Genomic DNA, 21,016 nt, shown 5'->3' on the forward strand with positions numbered 1-21,016 from the left:
GAGAGAGTTAAGAAGTAAAAAGGATGAGTTCATTTTTTGAGACAAGTTTAGCTACATCAAAAAATGCTTCAAGTCAATTTAAAAAGGAACGATTTCACTGTCAATCTTCTCCATATGCCTCCTTTGGGTTTTGTTTTATTATCATTTGAAGGTAACTAGAACTGCAAACATCAGCTTCTCTGAATAATCACTAAGATGTCTTCCAAAAGAAAGTCAAGGGCTATAATCCTAGTCTAAATTTTTGGATGGCTTCCCAGTTAAATGTCAAAACAGTAGCTTCCTTTGGGATAGCTATTCCTTTTTATTGCACTAAAGAGCCCTTTTAGTGGCTTGTTCTGAATAATTACATATCATGCTTGACTTTCCTTTTACATAATATGAAAATTTTTCATTTCCTTATTCTCTATGGTAACAGCCAAGTTGCTTCAAGCCTGTTTCTTTTCTCTCAAGTACAAAGCTATTTTCCTGGAAGTGGAGGTGGGGGATCTGTCATACACGCAGGCAGAGAACATCGGAGCAGTTTAGATGAACAGAAACACGCACCCCGTCTGCACTTCATCTGCATCAAGTTGGCTTGCTTTCTCCTGAAGCCGTGTACACGTCCTCACCCCGGGACTTCCGAGGTGCTGTTTACTCAGCATAGAATGCTCTTCCCTCCTTCCCATCCTCAGACTACTGTTCGTCACTCATCTTTCACTGTCAGCTCAGAATCCGTCCCTATCATGATGACCTTCCCCCTGATCATCCAGACAGGATCCTGTGCTCTTTTCTCAGCTAGGGAAAGGATGTGCTTAGTCATTCAGTCGTGTCTGACTCTGTGACCCCCATGGACTGTAGCCCGCCAGGCTCCTCTGTCCATGGGATTTCCCAGGCAAGAATATTGGAATGGGTTGCCATTCCGTTCTGCAGGGGATCTTGCCAACCCAGGGATCGAACCTACGTCTCCTGCATTGGCAGGTGGATTCTTTTACCATTGTGCCACCTGGGAAGCCCAAGGAATGGGTCCCCACTGTGAACTTTCAAAAGTATGCAATAAACGGTAGCATTAATTTTGATTTTCTTTTAATTCACAATTTTCACAATACCTACAAAATTGTTCTTTTTCATGGGGTTACCAACGTTTGTAGTCACCATCTGCATGTATCCTTTCCTGAAATATTGTGATAAGATATATTAATTTTCCTAGAACAGAAAGGGGGACCCCTGGGTAGCTGATTGGACACACCAGCATTGAGCGGACCACTCAGCAGGGGAACATGCTGGCTTCCTCTGTCTTTTTTTGTTGTTGCATTTTGTATTTATTTTTTAATTGGAGGAAAATTGGTTTACAATCTTGTGTTGGTTTCTGTCGTACAGCAACATGAATCAGTCATATACATGTTCCCTCCCTCTTTGATTGGCTTTTCTCCCATAGAAGCAGGTCGCATCAATACCCCAAGGGCAGAGGCAGTCACTGTCCCAATGGCTCTCTGCCAAGTGACTTGGAATGAAGGAAGGCTGCTTAGAAGGCTGCTGAGCCACAGCTTGGGGGCAGATGATGGCTGACAACCCCCTGAACCCCTCCAATGGCACCTCTTCCCTCTTCTTGAGGACTACTCCCACACTCCGTTTGTTCCATGTGGTCCAGTTAAGTCGGTTGTGTTAGTGTTAGCTGCTATGTCGTGTCTGACTCCTTGAGACGCTATGGACTGTAACCTGCCAGGCTCCTCTGTCCACAGGATTTCTCAGGCAAGAATACTGGAGTGGGTTGCCATTCCCTTCTCCAGGGTATCTTCCCTACCAAGGGATTGAACCCACATCGCCTGTATTTGCAGGTGAGTTCTTTACTACTGAGCCACCTGGGAAGCCCTCTGATTAAGTCAATCCTTTTGTGAGAAGCACTTTTTTTCCTAAATCTATTAGGGAAACTGTCATGTTCATCAGCTTTTTATTTTTATCAGTAAAGGATACTTATTTAGGGAGCTATCTGTCTGGGGCTGATGATATTTGATAACATTCACAAAGCAGTTTGCTTATTTTCATTATCTCATTTCTTGCAGTGCATCCTAACTCCTCAGGGAGGGCAACATCTGTTCCTGCAGGGGGAATGTTTCCAGCCTTCTCGTTGGTTCCCCCCAGCTTTAGACTCCAGGGAAACCAGCTCTCCCTCATTCTTGTGGATTCCCTAGATTTTTGCACGGAGATTTATGAAAAAGAGATTTGTAATGCTTCAGTGTTAATTAGATATCACAGTCTTGTGAACAATAAAAATGAGACTAAAAGGATGATCTGAAAAAAGAAAAAGAAAAGCAAAGGAGATTTAGAAAAGATTTCAAAGATTCTTTAAAACCACTAGGAAATTCTCTCTTCAGAAGGAAAAAAAAATTCTACAACAAATATGAAAATTATTCTGCTTCAAATACTTAGCTTATTTACTGTTAAAATATTAATATTGTGCCTTCCTAGACTGAGACTAACTTTTAAATTTCAGGCATTTAGATTTAGAGTTCAACTCACAGCTTATTAAAGTGTGGAATGTGATTCTCTAATATTCTTACAACTATACCCCAGAACTCCAGAGCATACATACTATATGGGCCGGTTAATTTTCAAATTTCATAAAGTATGTCAGTGCTATAAACAATTAGTGAGAAAAGAAAAATGATACCCTTTTTGATGGTAGAATGACATGGAGCACTTAAACATTCATTGAGGGCCTGTTGGGCTCCAATGGTAGGGATGGGGGTGGGGAAGGGGACAGGGTAAGGATGAATGGAGATGCGAGTGCAGGGAGGGGAAATCAGGAAATTCACAAAGAATAGTACCTGCTTTCAAAAGGTGTCCACAATCCCATGAGGGGGAAAGAAAAGGTGGAGGAAAAGAAAATGCTGTTGGTATGCTGACAGTTGTATCATGACAAAATACGTAGGTAGCCTCCAGTTTTCAAATTGTTGAGCCACTTTTTAAATAAAGCCTGGAATCCAGGATTTTCCAGGATAGGCCCAACTAAGAAGCTAAGGAGATCAGTAGCTGGTTTTTGTTTTTTTTTTTCTTTCTCTTTGTCCCCCTTAGGGCCTGTAATAGTCCTACTTCCTGATCAAAAAGTAGATCAACTCCAAGTGTAAAAACAGTTTCATTCTCTGCAGCTTAAAAAGCTTTCTTAGCTCAAGAGTTCAGTGATGGAGTTCTGTCCCAGCTCCATTATTCAGAATCCACGAGGTCTTGAGTGCATCCCCTCACCACTCCACCTTCAGGAGAAACTGCAGGAAAGCCCTTTGTGTGCTAAAAGGGTAGAAGCAAAGGCCAGCTAATGGTACTATGATGCTCCAACAAGATGATGGAACTGGATTTAGAGTAAGACCATTCACCAAAATTGCACACTATACCAGGGATAAGAAAGACCCAGAGAAATTCAAATTTTCACTTCCTGATTAAGCTGTCCCTCTTGAACTGAGTTCTGATCCACCGTGATATTTTGTCCTGGGAGTAACTTGTCTAGCTTCACTTTCTGCCACACTTCCCACCCTGGGCTACATCAGCTGTCACTAAGACACCCAACTCCAGTCTCTCTATGACTGTGCCAAGGTCCTTTCTTAGGTCTTAGTACCCAAATCTGTGAGAAGTGGACCATAACGAAGGCTGAACATTGAATTGATCCTTTCAAACCGTGATGCTGCAGAAGATGCTTGAGAGTCCTTTGGACAACAAGGAGATCAAACCAGTCAATCCTAAAGGAAATCAACCCTGAATTTTCATTAGAGAGACTGATGCTGAAGCTCCAATACTTTGGCCACGTGAGTCGGGAAAAGCCGACTCATTGGAAAAGACCCTAATGCTAGGAAAGATTGAGGGCAGGAGAAGAAGGGGATGATAGAGGATGAGATGGTTGGATGGCATTGCCGACTCAATGGACATGAGTTTGAGCAAATTCCGAGGGATGGTGAAGGACAGGGATGTTGCATGTTGCAGTTCATGGGGCTGAAAAGAGTGGGACACAACTTAGGGACTGAACAACAACAACAGCCCTAAACCTGGCACTGTTTTACCTCCTTGGAGTGACAACTTATTGTATTATAACAAGTGCCCCCTAACAGTGTGGGCACCCATTGAAGACAGAGATCGTGTATTATTAATCTTTGTACCCTTGTCAGTGTACCTGGCAAAGACACATGGCTTAGTGAATGAATTGTTTCCCTAAAGCACTATTACTGTCTACATAGTTTTATAACAGCTTTGAGTGAGTGAAGTCGCTTAGTCGTGTCCGACTCTTTGCGACCCCGTGGACTGTAGCCCACCAGGCTCCTCTGTCCATGGGATTCTCCAGGCAAGAATACTGGAGTGGATTGCCATTTCCTTCTCCAGGGGATCTTCCCGACCCAGGGATCGAACCCAGGTCTTCCGCATTGCAGGCAGATGCTTTAACCTCTGAGCCACCAGAATACAATGTAACTGCTATATAAATAGTTGTGAATACAACATAAATGCTTTGTAAATAGTTTGGCTTTCTGGAACTTTCTGGAATTGTTTTTTCAAATAATTTCTATCAGTCCTTGGTTGAATCCATGGATTCAGAACCTGTAGACAGGAAGAGGTCACTGCATAACTAGAAAATATCTAAGGTCCTTAGACCTTCCAAAGCCTTAGAGCTCCCAGTCAATTCCCTGAGGCATGGGGAGGGACTGGAGATTACCAGGAGGACTCTCTCCCAATAATATACAATATAGAAAGGTAATTGTGATGCTCTGAAAAATGAAAGGAAAGCTATAAGTACACACTCCAAAGGGAAAGAGGAACAGAACCTGTGAGTGAACTTATAAATGATCCACTGTACATGATTAAATCTTTGAAAAGTATCATAAGGATTAATCTCAAAACTGATGCCACTAATACAATTCTTGAAATTTAAGCTCCTTAAGTCATAGCACTTAATTACACAGCCTTTTTGAACAAATGTATATGTGTACATGCAAATATTTATTCCTGAGTCAATAAGAACATCTTAAAAATATTGTAGAACTTCATTTAAATTGTATCTTTTGGGTCTGTTGATTGGAATGGAATTGGCCTGTGGATCCTTCTGTGGAAGTTTTTATATGTTCATTTGCATACAGTCATCAGTTAATTTATCTTGAGATCAAGACCAGGAGTCAAAGCTATGATGGTGATGAAGATATGGAAACTCTTGCTTTGGTAGACTTGACCCTAAGCTAAGTGGGACAAGAAAAAAATTAAATTGAGGGGTTAAGAATACTGAATCCATGATCTACAAACTGTAAATGAAAAGTTCCCTTTAAAGAAAGACTTTTTATGATAAGAGCACTGAGATGTAATTCCCAGGTAACCTCAGCTTTTCAAAAGTTTACTGGGTATCACTTGTTATGAAAAAACTACATTAGTTACCATTTTCGATCACCAAAAGAAATCCAAAGAGGGTTTTTGCTTTTATGTAAAAGGCAAAAGGCAAAAATAGCACTCAGCACTCGATTTGCAACAAGCTTATACAGAGGCTGGAGAAGGAAATGGCAACCCACTCCAGTGTTCTTGTCTGGAGAATCCCAGGGACGGGCGAGCCTGGTGGGCTGCCGTCTATGGGGTCGCACAGAGTCGGACACGACTGAAGCGACTTAGCAGTAGCAGCAGCAGTATACAGAGGCAGTGTCAAGCTCCACCTACTGCCCCCAACTGTACTGGGCATCTCAGTATCAATCTGCCATAGATTTGAACTAAGTCTGTGAGCATCTGTGCTTAATCTTGATTGATTTTGTGTGCTCATTAGCAAGATGTGCCTCTAGGTAATTCTTTTGTGCTTTCTGCCCTTTTGGCTTATGAAAGGTTTCATAGAAACACTCTACTTCAGGTAGTGGGGAAGCCTGCAGAAGTTCACTCAAAGTGTATTAATATAATGCAGTGGTTTTTAGTGGATTCAGAACTGTGCATCCATCACCACTAACAAAATGAGGGAACAGTCTCGTCACCTTCAAGAAACCCCAACCCATTAGCAGTCACTCTCCAAGCCGCCTCGCGCCCCTAGCAACCATTAATCTACCTTCTGTCTCTATGGATTCTTAATTTCTTGTTACACTGTGTACACAGCATCAACTATTAGAACGCATCTCTGTGCCCGACTGAGACATAAGAGCTGAAGCAGTTCTGATTCAGCGAAGAAGTACAAAATCAATCTCCTTGCTTTGTGACCTTGGGTAAGTTGTTCAACTGGATTTAGTTTCCTCCTAAAAATGAAGAAGTTTGGACTGTGCAAGAGGTTAAAAAAAAAAAAAGCAAAACCCCTCTGGCTATAATTCCAATAGGCTTCCTAATACATGTCTTCCTGTAATTAAGATTTCACACCAGAACTGCTGCAGCCGCTGCCTTCCCCGAGAAGGGCCCTAGAGAAAACGTTTTCTCTTTTTCTGCCCTTTGTGGGTGTCTATTCCTGGGCGGGCCAAGGAGAAACTGCAGAGCCCAGGAGCGGAGTCTCTCGCGCGCGGCGCCCGCAGGAAGCCTCGCCCAGCTCGGGACCGCACCCTCCGCGGCGGCCCTGGGAGAGAGCCGGCAGCCGCGCGCGCCACGGACGCGGGGAGGGGCGCGGCCATAGGGAGGGGGGCGGAGCCAGCGGCCTGGCAGCCAATCCGGGCGGCCGCGCGTCCCGAGGGCCGCGGCTCTCCGGGCGCGCAGGGGGCGGGGCTCCGCTTGACAGTGGCGGTCGCCGGGCAGCGGAGCCCGGGCGCAGCGAGGGCGGCGCGGCGCGGCGCGGGGAGCACAGGCGGCGGCGGCTGCGGCGCAGGGTCCCTGCCAGCTCAGGGTCTCGGCGCAGCGGAACAGCCTCCCGCGGCGGCGGCTGCGTCCGGGCGATGCGGCGGGTCTCCTCAGGCGCCGGTATCCCGACCTCTTCCTGAAGGTACCGCGCGGAGCTCGCCCCCTCGCCCCCGGGCGGCGCAGCGTCGGCCCCGCCGCTTTGTGAAGCCCCGGCTGGGGCGCGGGGTGGGTGGGGCCGGGTGGGGCGGCGCTGTCTGGGCAGCTTTCCCCTCGAGGAAGAGGGTGGCGGCGGAGGGAAGCGGGCTGAGGGAGGAGGGCTCTCTCCCGGGCGCGGCTGGCGGCCCTGCCGCCCTCCATCCTCCTGCCACCCCCTCCCTCCCCACCCCACGTGGCTCGAAAGAGGTCTCGTTCCAGGAGAAAGTTTGGTGCTGAGACGCGCGGAGCCGGACTCGGGGGTCCCTGAGGCGCACCCCGGTAGAGGGGAGGCAGGTCGTCCTTGCCGGGGACGCCCGTGACCTGCATATGGGCAAGCGGGAACCCAGGCCACTTTCTAACCTCTCCCCACACCCACTCTCCCCCCAGCAGCATTCCCGACGCAGGCTCTTCCCCGAGGGAATTCCTCGATGGGGATTCCCCCCCACCCCAATTGGAGCAGGGGACAGGCACCCAGAGCCCCCCCACCCACCCCCGCTGTGGCTTCTGCCGAAGGTAGTAGTTCAGTCTCCCGCACCTTCTAATTAAAGGTCCCTGAACAGTGTGTTGGAGCTGCCGGTGATTCCTTCTGTGTCACATCTTGAATATTTTTTTCATGCCACTAGGCTTACAGTTGGCTTCTCCAGCGTGCTGGGGTGTGGAGCACAGGAAAGGGAGTAGAAGCTGTGGCCCATCTCTCAGGGTGCAGGGTGGGGGAAAAAAAAGAATACAGAACGCACTGATTCACTTGACAATGGGAGAAAGTTTCAGCCTTCAGAAAAAGATGGGTTTCCATGAGGATTATTTGCTTTGACGAAACTTCCTCAAATGCAGAGAAATAGAGTTAGTATTGAGTTTTACACAAGGTTGTAGGAACACAGTCTGTCGTCACTGTAGCTGGGAGTAGAGGTGGTCATGTGTTTATCATAGGGACTTGAAATGAGCAGATGTCGACAAGTGTGTGTTGAATTGTTTCATTCTCATCAGCCTGATCATACGTGTGGGTTCTCACAGGTACTTTATTTCTTACCAAGAGTATTCATACCATAAGACAACTTCATAATACCTTCAGTATCTGCAGACAGCCTTAGCCACGGACACTGACCTCTTGTTCTGGTCCACACTGTTTCTCCCTTCACCAGGTCCCATCACTTCCATAAGAACGTTTACATACAAAAGAGCAGGAAACCTCCTTCGTCCATGGTGACACGATATATACAGCATATACATAGTGCATACAGGTGTCCTAGATATTTTGTATGTAACTTTGATTCTCACAGTCACCCTGATGTGTTCTTGTCACTTCCCCTATTTTAGGATTTAAAGAGTTTTGCAGTCTTCCCAAGATTGGAATTTGAACCTGGATGTCTTTGACTTCCTGCCTGGTGCTCATTTCCACTAATCTATGCTCTCTCTTGGCCTCTCTGGGGAAAGAGTTATCCGTGTGATGATATAGTAGGAAATCCCAGCATGGCAACATACGCTGCGTCTCCCGACCTCCTGGGTCAGAGCCCTTTATGGAGTGTCTTCTCCTGGGAGCCCACCACTGTGTGCCCAGCCGCTGTGACATCAGGGGTTGACATCAGGGACTGACATCATGGGCTCCGCACAGTACCCCCACTCCCCTATACCCAGGATGTAAGTCAGAGGGCAATCGCCAAACATACAAACACCTTCCCCTTCCTAATACCTTGGTTCCAGAAGACAGATGAGTGTTTTCCCTTTCTGCCGCTTAAGGAGCAGTTTCTCCCCTCTCAGCCATTCAGGTCTATTTTAAGTCTGCACAGATAAGTACACCCCACCAGCTGGCAGCCACGCTTCCCCTGCGGTGTTCACAGGGACACACTCACCCTCCTGTACCAACTGTCAGAGAATTCCTGACACAGCCCTGCCTACTTAGAGCGGAAGACTGAAACAAGGTCTCTGGGGAAGATGGTATTCGTCCACGGAACCCCTGGATTCTCCTCTGCTGACCAGAAAGGAGACTCACCCAAAGACCCTAGGGGCGGGAAGCAGGCCTTCTCAATAGTACCAAATGCCGTGTGTGTGGTGGCCTGTTAAAGCACTGTTAAAGATAACGTACTCGCAGTATAGAAACGCTGTGACTGGTTGGTTGTCTTCGTGATGGACGGAGGTGATCACCTATTTCTGATTTGATTACTCACTTTTATACTGAGGCAGTTGTCACCTGGGTGAAGGGTCTGGAAACCTAGTATCACAGTTGTGATAGTGAGTTTGAAGCTATATCTAAAAAAAAAAAAAAAATGTCTTTTATTATAACCTACAGCTACTCTTTTATCACTTCTCTTCCCTAGGCGGGTTGTATGTATGTCTATTCTCTCCCTTGCTATAGTCTTCAACTCTTCTCTGGTTCCGAAATGGTTTGCAGTACTAAGGCTAAAAAGAGATAAATGCATTTTTGAGCTGTGACCATATGCTGCCTGGAAGCCTGTCCTCGTAGTTGGCATTTTACTCATGTTACTCTAGTGTTCAGCATCGCAAAATCCTGTGTGCATGCTTTGGGATTTCAGATGGGCTCTCCTGTCTAATCATTTTACTCCATCCCCCGCAGCATGATGCGGTTTCAGTCTAGAAGACAGCCCTTGCACCTCCCCTCTGATAGCTCTAAACTGTGGAAAACTGGAGCAGCACTAATTAAAGTTGGAAAAGTGGAACATGAGGTGTGCTCATTGTCACTCTCGCACTGGAATGGGAAATGTACCAAAACCATTTGCGGGGAGAAAGAGTGAAGCCGACTTCTTTAAATGACTGGGGATCTGCAAAACTGTACCAGATGGTTGACATGGTACAGCCAACCTGAAGTTGGGAGCACGCAGATACCTCACTAACCTAAAAGTGTCCACAGTCAACAAACTTCCACTCTGCATTCTATTCAGGTTTTAAAACCTCTTATTAACTGGCAACCCATCTTTATTTCTGTATTTCATCAAATTGGGAATGTCATCAGAATGTAAGACATAGCATGATTTTTCTTATATAGGGAGGAAAAAAAAGTACTGCCAATTATATTATGACTTGCCAGTCTAACAGTGGTCTTCCAGGAAGACACTGCATGAAATTGTCATGCTAGCATCTCACAGCTTTCGAGGTTCATCTTTTCCATCAGTTGTGGTACTTTTTACTGCTGGTACCTCAGTAGCATTGCTTATGGTGTGATAGGCAATCAGTTTGTATATGTCTTAGTTACGAACCGTAACACAGATTCCTCTTCTGTGTTTTCCTTCAGTCTAGTTAAGCATTTGGGTTTTGCTTTGCAAGGTAATGTGGAAACACTAAACAAAGACAAATGTTTCCTTTAGTAACAGAATATTTAGACCCCACTACTCTGTTTGCCTTGGTGTACACACAGTAACATCTTTAAGTGCCAGATCATGGTGTAATCTTTTTGAAGGCCATTTAAATGGCAATTTAACAGAATACGTGCAATGCCAACAATGCCTCTTAGTGGAAGCAATGACAAAATGAACGGCGGTGACCAAGTTGATGCAAATACAGGGAAATGATGATTGTGCTGTTACTACTGCCAAGTTGTCAGTCATTTTAAGATACTGTCCTTATTAAGACCCATCCTGATTTCAGAGATATTAAAGTGCGGGGGGAAAAAAAATGAACCTTATCAATGAAATATGTTAATCTGTGCCCACTTAGTTTGGGGAACTTGACCTGCCTACCATCTTGCATGTATTCATTCATTCATTCATTCACAGAGTCATTCATTTTGTTAAACTCCAAGCTTCAAAGGCTGATGATGAGAGCTGGCAGAGAGTGGCCCAAGTGAGAGAGCCAATAAGGAGGTGGTTAGGAGTGTGGCCTCAGGATCGGCTGGTTTGCATATGAAAGGCTTGTGGGAAGGCCGGTCTTTTTATCTTTAGGAATTGGCTCAGCCTGAGAAGGGCACTCCCTCCAGGGTCCTCAAGGCACCCCCCCCTCCCCACCCCCCACCCCAGATGTCAAAACATCAGGATACAGAAAATAAAAGGCTTGGTTAATTACCCGGAGAGTTTTTTAATAGTCAACTAATGGATTCAGCTCTGGTGCAGCCCAGCATGCGGAGGTGCCTACCTCAGGATGTGACACATGGTCTCATCCAGTCAACATTCATTAAATCCAGGTTGTGGTGCCAGATGGTCCAGCCGTGCTCACGGTCAGACTGTGCTGGATACTGTGTCAGGTGTGCACTGTTCATCTTGAGAGAGAGCAAAAAAATGAGAGACTGTACACTGCCCAGAGGACCCCCAGATGAAAGATGAACCACCCAGGACAAAGACAAAACCCAAGTCTCTAAAAACATAAATGAACCCTTAAGCAGATACAACTTCAGCTTTAAGATCTGAAAATCTGTAAGGTAAATATATATTGGGGGCTTATTCACTGTGGATTTGGAAAATCAGTAAGAGTCAGGAAGCATGAAAAGTTAGTATTAGTTGCTCAGTCATGTCTGACTCTTTGCGACCCCATGGACTGGGGGGTCAGGTTCCTCTGTCCATGGGATTCTCCAGGCCAGAATACTGGAGTGGGTAGCCTTTCCCTTTTCCAGAGGATCTTCCCGACCCAGGGATTGAACCCAGGTCTCCGGCATTGCAGGCAGATTCTTTACCAGCTGAGCCCCCAGGTTGTCAGAGTGAAATTGAAGTTGGAAAGTGAATTTAGTGTAGGTGAGTGGTGTGCTCAGGAGTCGATCGCTAAAGGTGAGTTACTCGAAATAACGTGAAGCATCCTTTTCTTCTCAGCTGCAGGCAATATCAATCAGATGAGCAGATGGTTTACATACACAGAAAAGAATATCACTGGAGAGAGTTATTTGAAGGCAATTAATAGGATGTGTGGTAGCGACAAGTCTAAGCGTAGAATGTTTCACGTATACCTGATTGACAAGTGTCTGCTTTGAGGACACTGATGGAGAAGGCAATGAGTGGGATGGACCTGGGTTTAGATTCAAGGCATTGCTCTTAATAATGAAAACGGGGGTGTTTGAGGATGGCATGTCTGGACCCACAGTGAAGTAAATGAGTCCTTCCTCTGGGCAGCCTCTTGACTTTTCTTTATGTGGCTGGTTAATGGTTATAACGTGTTCAGAATCCTATGACTTTTTCTTAGAATCTTGACCATGCATGTTAAGAAATAATCATGAAAACGTAAGCAGGAGGTCAGTCTCTTCATGTAAGAAGGGTAATTCCTTTGTAGAGAAAGCTGTGCAGTAGCCCTCCGCGTGCAATTCCTCCTAGTCTGTGACTTTGCACACATCATTCTTGTGTTTGTGTAGGAGCTCATCTCTGTTTATGGAAGTTGCAGAAATGTGTTCACTGGAACACACAGCTGCTCTGCCTTTGTGTTTCCACACTGATGTCATAACTCTTTAGTTAAAGTAGTGATGGTAGCCGAAACTGGCCAGCGAAAGCATTTCTGCCAGGCTTAGTTGCTGACCTGGATTTGACGTTGGTCAGGATGGTCTTTGGGTTTATCCACTCCAGTGATGAATTACATCTCAACCTCACATACATTTCATAATCCAGGCTTTTATGGCCTTTTAACCTGATTCCCTACATGAATTAGGTCTACGTGAAAATGAAATATTCAGTCGAATGAGATGATATGCAGAAACATGTGAATCAGCCAAGAAATGTAATGGACAATTACATCAAGCTGAGTGTTGCTTTCAGGTGTTACTCAATGTCAGCGATCCTTGGGGGTCCTTGGCTTTCTGGACCTCTTTCTTTGTGTTAATTCTTAAGTGAGACCCCCTATGGAAGGCTGCGGGGAGAAGGGACAGCCTTCTTGGAGCTATTCTTGGTAACTATGTTCTAACTTTAACCTTTGTGAATTTGAATTGCTCTCTTCTGGGAGTGGCTGGAAAGAGGCATCTCCCTGCTGATCTCTTCAGCCCTGGAGCCTAGAAAAGTGCCTGCAAATGGCAGGGGCTTAATGATTATTTGCTGAATTAAAAAATATCCTTTGACTGGTTGACACAGGTATTCCCATCCTTCTTTGGTCCAAGATTCTTATTGCTTATGAATAGAAATCCTCACAAAATACCTTGTGGTTTCATATCTAAATCATTTAGTATAAAGAATCAAGGATATCAAACCTGAAATTTTAAAGAATGGAAGTCATGAAGATAAACTCTCCTTAACAAATTAAAAAATGTATTGTGAGTGATCATTATTAAAATTCTACAATATTGGATTGTAAGATAGGAAGACTAAAAATAATGGTATAGAAATTACAGATTTTGACTCAGATTATTTAGGGAGCTTAACACATACAAATACAAAATACAGCTTTTGAAAAAAGACTCAGTTACCTAAGGAAGCTTGCTAGAACAACAGAACAATAGCTTGAAGAGAAAACAGTAAGAAAGAGAATAATTTACATTTTGGTCTTAAGCAAATACTGCATTAATTTCTGATAAGTGTTAAACGTTGGAGAGGAAAAAAAGAAATACCATAATGATGGATACATGTCATTATGCGTGTGTCTAAACCCACAGAATGGACAGCACAGAGAGTGAACCATACCGTTAACCCTTAACCATAATGGACTTTGGGTGATTATGAGGTATCAGTGTGGGTTTATCAGCTGTAACAAATGTCCCCACTCTGGTGGTGATGTTGACAGTGAAGGAGGCCGTGTATGTGCGGGGACAGAGAATATATGGGAAATCTCTGTACCTTCCCCTCAACTTTGCTGTGAATCTAAAAACTGCTCTGAAAGAATTAAGTCTTATTAATAAAGGATAAAGTCTTATTAATAAAAAAGGAAAAGCGAGGAAGAGGAGGAGGAATGGACAGACAGAAAGCAGAGTCATTTTTCTATCCCAAGTCTGAAAGCAGTGAAGACTTTTCTGAATATTCATGTCATCTTATAAGACAAATACATTAGAATATAGAAACCTGATAATCATTTAAATAATGAACCGTAATAAAACCATCCTAAAAGGCAGCATGACAGAACATGGCTAATGGAAGCATACCTAAAATATGTCAGGGGTTGATATGAATATGGGATGTGTGGCCTGGTCACACATCCCAGGGGTTGAGAGAGGGAAGCAGATGTTTTGGCCCTTGATGTACAAATGTGAGATCATTCCATGATAGGCCCAGAGTGTAAAACATATACATTAATCACTGCCACTTAAAGGTGTAGTTTGTGTTTTGACAAAGATCAAAGATCAGAAGTAATTGGGAAGTTGGAATTCTGTATCCACTGACTGCTTGTTCATTTGTTGCACTACTGGAAAACAAACAAACAAACAAACAACCCTTCTATAAAGCACAGGAAGCTCGGTTTAGTGCTCTGTGATGACCTAGATGGGTGGGAGGGAGGTCCCAGAGGGAGGGAATATATGTATACATATAGCTGATTCATTTGGTTGAATCACACAACATTGCAAAATAATTGCACTCCAATTAAAAAAAAAACACACACACAAAACACCTAAAAACCAGAAAACAACAGAAACCATCCTTGAAACACCACTCAATAGTAAGGGCTTTATTCAGAAACCACTTGAGACAGAATTACATATCAGAATTTTCTTCTCTTGTTTTTCCAGACAATAGAAACAAATTTCATAAAAGGCTACAGTTTGGACCCTTGGAGGTATTAGTAGCACATTAGACAGTGTCTCTGCCTTAGTTGTATGCCTTAAAAGTGCACTTATCTGAAACAGTAGTTCAGGGTTTGAAATCTGCTCTCAATTCTCATCACATGTCCACTCCAGCATTGTTTTTCTTATCTCTGTGGGAAGTGGAGGTAGAAGCTCTGTCTCTGTGAGTATTTCATGTGGCTGGACAGTGACCTTCCAGCCCATCGAAAAGATCAGAACAGAGGTCGGGAGGTCCTTGAGCAGTGGCTATGTTATATCAGGTGTGTCTGGAGGGTGGAAAGAGCTTCGACTCAGACTGACGTGGGCTTGCCGTCCCCTTGTCATGGAGTGAGAAGTGCATCATTGCCCAGTGAGGGGGCTGTGTGGCTGATACCCAGCTAAAGGCTCTCTGTTGTCTCCCTATGCCGTTTAATCCTCATACAGCCCCTGGGCAGTCAACCTTGTTACTGTCTCTGTTTTGCAAATGAGGAAACTGAACAACAAAGAGGTTAACTATTTTGCTTTGGGTGACCTTGATAGCGAGTGAGGAGGCTGAGAGAAGAACCTGGAGCATCTGACCGGGATGCAGCACCGACTTTATGCTCCCATGGGGTGTGCTTAACACCCTTCAGACTTAGCTTCCTTTTCTGTAAATTGGGGCCATTCATTTTTATACTCAGCCAGTTGGTGGTGAGTTTGCAAGAGAATATGAATAAAGTATCAAGCACGTTATAGCCCAGAGCACAGTGGTTGCCTGTTAGCATTGCTGTCTTTTTCCCTGGTGACCCAGTGGCCAGAACTCCACACTCCCAGTGCAGGGTCCCAGGTTCAGTGCGTGGTCAGGGAACTAGGTCCCACGTGCTGCAACTAGTTCACATGCGGCAGCTCAGAGATTCTGGTGCTGCAACTAAGACGTGGCGCAGCCAAATAAAACTTGAAAACAATCTTAATAAAGTTAAAAAAAAAAAATTAGCCCATTGCCATAGCAGCCACTCTATCCTAGCTGTTCACTGTTACAGGTCCACAGGAGCTTCTTTACTGATGTCCGTTAAGTCCCGTCTAGAACCCTCTCTTCTCCACCTGGATGGATATTTTCTTCCTTCTTTAGAGTGACTGGATGTGAGGGAAAAAGAAGTGGAAGAGGAAGCACTTTAAAAGGGAGGGAGGCAGAGCAGCCTTAATCCTTGTGGGAACCTCACCCCCTCAGCAAAACAGTAGACTTAAATCCACTGAAAGTAACACAGAAGGCACGTTTTCACTCAACACTCCAGTGTCTAGAACTGGGGAATCTTCATCAGTTATCCTTTGAGTCCTGTATCTGTTGTCTTCTCAAGTAAGAAGAAATCTATAGGCAACCTCTTGTGTACTCTTGAAGCAGTAACTATATAGAAAGAGTACATGTAATTACAAGGTCTTAAGTAGTTAGTGACTGTCAACATTCTTGTAAATATATTGTAGCCAGTGAAACCTACAGTGTATTCCTCTAGACCTTAAAGAGATTCTGGTACATCCACTTTGAAGTATTTAGAAATCAATTAAGAAATAACTTTTTTTTTCTCACAAGTCCAATGTCATGTCTATAAAACACCTCATTTATAATTTGTAATACATTTTAACTTATTTAAAATACACTGTGGCTTCCCAAGTGGCGCTAGTGGTAAAGAATCTGCCTGCCAGTGCAGGAGATACAAGAGACTGGGGTTCGATTGCTGGGTCAGGAAGATCCCCTGGAGTAGGAAATGGCACCTCACTCTGGTATTCTTGATTGGAAAATTCCATGGGCAGAGGAGACTGAGCACAAAATACATTAGATATATTTTTAATGTTGGCATGTTTTATTATGCAAGTAATATGTTCAATGGGCTTCCCTGGTGGCTTGGATGGTAAAGAATCTACCTGCAATGCCAGAGACTCTGGTTCGATCCCTAGGTCAGGATGATCCTCTGAAGAAGGGAATGGCTACCCACTCCAGTATTCTTGCCTGGAGCATTCCCTGGATAATGTTGAAAATTTTAAAGATTTAGTTAAGCAAATAGAAGAATATAAAAACCATCCATAATTCCGCCTCCTAAATATCATCACTGTTTGCATTTTTGCATATTTTCTCCCAGACTTCTTTTTTTCATGTATAGATGTATTGTATACAAGACTGAATCATTTAGTATACTGTTTTATAAGCTGCTTTTTTCACATAACACAGTTTATCCCAAATCTCTCACCATGACAGTAAACTATTACATAGATTTATTAGACAAATGTCAACAAACCTTGGCCCTTGTATTTCAGGACTCTAGAAAGGCCTCCACTTAGCCCCAAGGCTGAGGACGTTGTCCAACTCTATACAAAACATGCTGTCTGCCTGGTGGAGCTTTTAAGCCCCCAAGCTGGGCCTCACTTGCACAGTGTGAGGTCTCCATCTGCACTCCTGCCTCTGCCCAGTACCCTTCTCATCCTGAGGCTCCTGCTGTTTATCTCCTGAAGGTTCTCGGTGTCACCCTGGCGTTTCTGACACGGAACTGCAAATGAGCTTTTTCTGCCTCCCGTCCTCTGACGGGTGAAGGTCAGGAGATACACAGCCCTGCCAACTGGCTTCTTAAAACCAGGACCATCTGCCGATAAAAACCTGCCATTCAGAATACTTACTCCCTCCCCATTTCTACAGCTGGCTCTCAGTTACTGCTTCCCCTGGGAGCCAAGATCCCCAAGATCATTAAAGCCCACAGTGGAAAACCGAACTTCACGAGAGTTTAAAATCTCTTCCTTGTCCATCTTTCAACTAGAGCTGCTCACCAATGCACTTATTTGAGTTTCTTCTTTTATCCCCCTGATTCAAAGCCTAATGAGCAATGAGGTAGCCAAAATCTGGTTATCAGACAGACGAGCAAGCAGCCTGTCTTTATGATCCTACGGTTTGAGTGTATGTCTCTGAAACCTCTCCTGCCTTCACTGTGAAGGGTACTAAGCAAGGTGTTTTATAAGTTGCTTTTTGCTATCTAGGTTTTCCAAAAACCCATCAGAGCTCTTCACATTAAGTTCTAAGTAATTGATATTCTTTTCTTTTTTAAACACTATTTCCTCTGTTTCAGTCTGCCATCTAATTTCCACCCTTCTGCAAAAAAAAACAAAAAAACAAAAAAAACAACTATATACACACAAGTCTATGTGTATTTCTGTGTATGTATATTCATACAAATACACTTTTAAAAAATGAATCATCTGTACCATCTTTCTAGATTCGACATACAGGCGCTGATATACAATGTTTGTTTTTCTCTTTCTGATTTACTTCACTGTATATGACAGACTCCATGTCTCTACAAATGACCCAGTTTCATTCCTTTTTTATAGCTAATATTCCATTGTATGTTGTATATATCTACCACATCTTCTTTATCCGTTCATCTGTCAGTGGACACTTAGGTTGCCTCCATGTTCTGGGCTATTGTAAATTGTGCTGCAGCGAACACTGGGATGCATGTATCTTTTTGAATTATGGTTTTCTCAGGGTATATGGCCAGAAGGAATAGAGATGCAGAGGTGAGGAACAGACATGCGGACAGGGGGGTGGGGGCGGAGAGGGGAGGATGAGCGGGGAGATTAGGATGGACATGTGTGCATTGCCACGTGTCAAACAGATAGCAGTGGGGACCTGCTCGTGTAGCACAGGGAGCTCAGCTCGGTGCTCTGTGGTGACCTAGAGGGGTGGGATGGGGGAGGGATTGAGAGGGAGGTCCAGGAGGGAGGGGATATAGGTATACACACAGCTGATTCACTTTGTTGTACTGAAGAAGCTAACTCAGCATTGTAAAGAAACTATACCCCAATTAAAAAAAAAAAGAATCAGAGTCACCATTCTCTAGCCATGCATGTTTTTGTTCTTATACCTTCTCCATCGAGGAGCACTGAGCCTTGACATTTTCGGGCATTCAACACGCCTGTGTGTGTGCGCATCCATCCTTTCCTCCCCGGCCAGCGTGGGCAGCTGCTTGTCCTGTCTGCTCCTCTCTCCCCCAGCTTCAAGCCTGCCTTTAGTCCTGACATATCTCTTCTCCCCCTTCTTTCCTGCTGGTCAATGCTCTGACATTCTTGTCCTCTCAGGGAAGATATGTGATACATCCGAAAGAACAAACTTTAGGACCACGGTATTCTCTGCAACCATCACAGTTATTAACATTTCCTGAAACAGCACCCCCCGTTTAAAAGATTATGGGGTTTTGGTTTCTGTTTTTTCTTAGAGGAAGCCTTTCCGTGCACTGGCTTTCATGGCAGTCTTGTGGCTGGAAAGGGCTACTGCCCTCTGGTTATGTCATAGATGCTGAGAAGGGGCATTTCGACTAAGGCACAGCCAGCACTTAGTTCTGAGCATTCCGACCGTCTTGCTGTATAAGTGGCTTATTTCTCAGCAACAGTAGTGATTCAGGCCCCATGGGACCACTCCGGCCTATTTGAACAAGCTATCAATAACATTAAAAGCCTTCCTGGGCATCAACATTTGCCAGCACTTACAGGCCAATGCAAATGCGATGAGTGGCTTTTGGACGTTTTCAGTTTCTCCCCAGTGTTTGTTAAACAGTCAAGGTATTTATCAGAAATGGCCATGGGACACGAACACCTTCTAGTATGTGCTTTTAATTGTATTTTTGCTGAAACTGTCAGACTCGATTTCTTGTTGGATCGTGTCCTTAGCCCCGGAGAGGAATCCTGGAAGTGCTGAAAAGAATTCTATGTGAATTACCCCTATTTAGAAGAAGACCAGTCAGAGTTGGCATAGCAGCCTAAGCTTTCAGCCAGGGCTGAGTGTGAGGACTGCCAATTAGGAAGCAGGAAGGGGGACCCAGATCTGTGCCCCCTCCTCTCCTCTCCCACTCAACAGAGCACCCCAGGCCCACTGACCCAGCCAGGCGCCAAGTCCGCTGGACCCCAGACTAGAATCTGAGGAACACAATCCAAAGCTAGCAAGGAGCCTGGGGAGGTTGCCCTGGCATGACTGATTTCATTTGCGTCCTGGATGAGTTTCAAGACGACAATGACCTCTCTCTTGAAAATGTGTTTTTCACACAAATACCTTCTTTTTTCTTTTTTTGGGAAGAGTCCACTGCTTCGATCAAGTTCTTCGATCTTAGAGGAATCCATGGCTACAAAGTGCTTAAGATCCATGGTTCTAGCTTTTCTCTCCTGTTGAAAATAGCCTCCCCTTTGCTGACTCCTAAGTTTTATTCAAGTCCTGAAAGGAAAGAAGGTTGAGGTGTTCTAAACCTCTGAGTTAAGCTACAGGGGTTTAGGAGGCATTTTAAACCCAAACCCTTACCTTCCTGAGCCCAAGAAATCACAGAATCAGAGTAAAGCTGCTCTGATGAGGTTTAACAGTGTGTGTGAGAGGGGTGACATTGTCCACTCCCAACATGAGCTGAGGACTGTGGGAAGATGCTGGACCATATAGTGGAAGTGGGCAAAGTAGTTGCCAATTGGGCTCTGCAAAAGAACCTTTATTATTTTTGCTAAAATGGACATAAAGTCCTACAACTCTGTGTGTAGCCCCAAACAGCTAAGGTCCAAATACATGTTTCACAATTCTGAATTCTAAAATACACCCTACTGACAGTAATTTACATGACCTTTTGGATCAGAAGTATAGTGAGAATTGATTATATTCATTTGGTTTTTCACCTATGATATAATTTCCTCAGGAGTATTGGTAATATTGGTCAATATGGAAAGAATGGGTGTCTGAATGACATATATAAGTTAAACAGCCTCCTTTTTAAAACATGACTGATCTGAAATAACACAAACAAGAATACCACCAAGTCATAACCACGTCCTTTTCATACGGGATTAGGTTTTGAGAGTTTAAGGGCTGTCCTTTATTGTGTCACATGGTGATGAACTGACCAAATATACATACAGGAAAAAGTAGTAAAGATATTAAATTTTTATTTTTAAAAGTTTCTGTTTACATCTGGGCTTCACTGGTGGCTCAGTGGTGGAGAATCCGACTGCCAGTGCAGGAGAGCATGGGTTCAATCCTTGACCCCGTTAAGATCCCACGTGCCGCAGAGCAGCTAAGCCCGTGAGCCCCAACTACTGCGCCTGCGCTCTAGAGCCTGGGAGCCTCAAGTGTGGAGCCCACGTGCTGCAACTGTGGAAACCCATGAGCCCGAGAGCCTGTGCACCGCGACAAGAGAAGCCACCACAATGAGAAGCTCAGCTCTCCCCAAGCAGCAATGAAGACCTAGCACAGCCAAAACTACGTAAATAAATAAAACTATTTTTAAAAGCTTGCTAATAATATCTTCAGATCAACATTATTATCAGTATGGTAGAAAAGGCTAAAGCTTATTTTCGAGGGGAGAGTTTAAGTAACTTTTATTTGGCCAATGTGACTAGCTAAATTCCCTTCTGGTAATCTTTTAAAATACTGGATCTACTTATGAGTTTTATCTGTGAACTTAAGTGGAGTTTCTGGATTTTCCTGGATGGATT

General features: G+C 44.3%; 2 protein-coding genes across 2 annotated transcripts in view; one reads left to right on the plus strand and one right to left on the minus strand.

Moving 5' to 3' along the window:
* Nucleotides 1-6,224: 6,224 nt before the first annotated feature.
* LOC123329000 (basic proline-rich protein-like) lies at nt 6,225-15,158 on the minus strand. The gene is made up of 2 exons (XM_044927351.2): nt 15,018-15,158; nt 6,225-6,877 (listed from the first exon to the last, which is right to left on the minus strand). Exons 1-2 carry the CDS (start codon nt 15,105-15,107, stop codon nt 6,407-6,409), a joined length of 561 nt encoding a protein of 186 aa, XP_044783286.2. The 5' UTR covers nt 15,108-15,158; the 3' UTR covers nt 6,225-6,406.
* FRY (FRY microtubule binding protein) overlaps nt 6,752-21,016 on the plus strand; it is a 428,089-nt gene continuing 413,824 nt past the window's right edge. Inside the window, exon 1 of the mRNA XM_044927339.2 lies at nt 6,752-6,877. The gene's annotated coding sequence lies outside the window, so the exon portion shown is untranslated. The remainder of the gene's footprint in view (nt 6,878-21,016) is intronic.

This window comes from Bubalus bubalis, chromosome 13, assembly GCF_019923935.1.
Source record: "Bubalus bubalis isolate 160015118507 breed Murrah chromosome 13, NDDB_SH_1, whole genome shotgun sequence".
NCBI lineage: Eukaryota > Metazoa > Chordata > Mammalia > Artiodactyla > Bovidae > Bubalus > Bubalus bubalis.

Excerpts from the sequence above, each read along its gene's own strand:
- LOC123329000 (XM_044927351.2), bottom strand. The coding sequence starts at position 15,107 with ATGCTCCAGGTTCTTCTCTCAGCCTCCTCACTCGCTATCAAGGTCACC. Across the intron at positions 6,878-15,017 it reads TTGTTGTTCAGTTTCCTCAT|CTTCAGGAAGAGGTCGGGAT; the intron begins TTGCAAAACAGA and ends TCCGCGCGGTAC.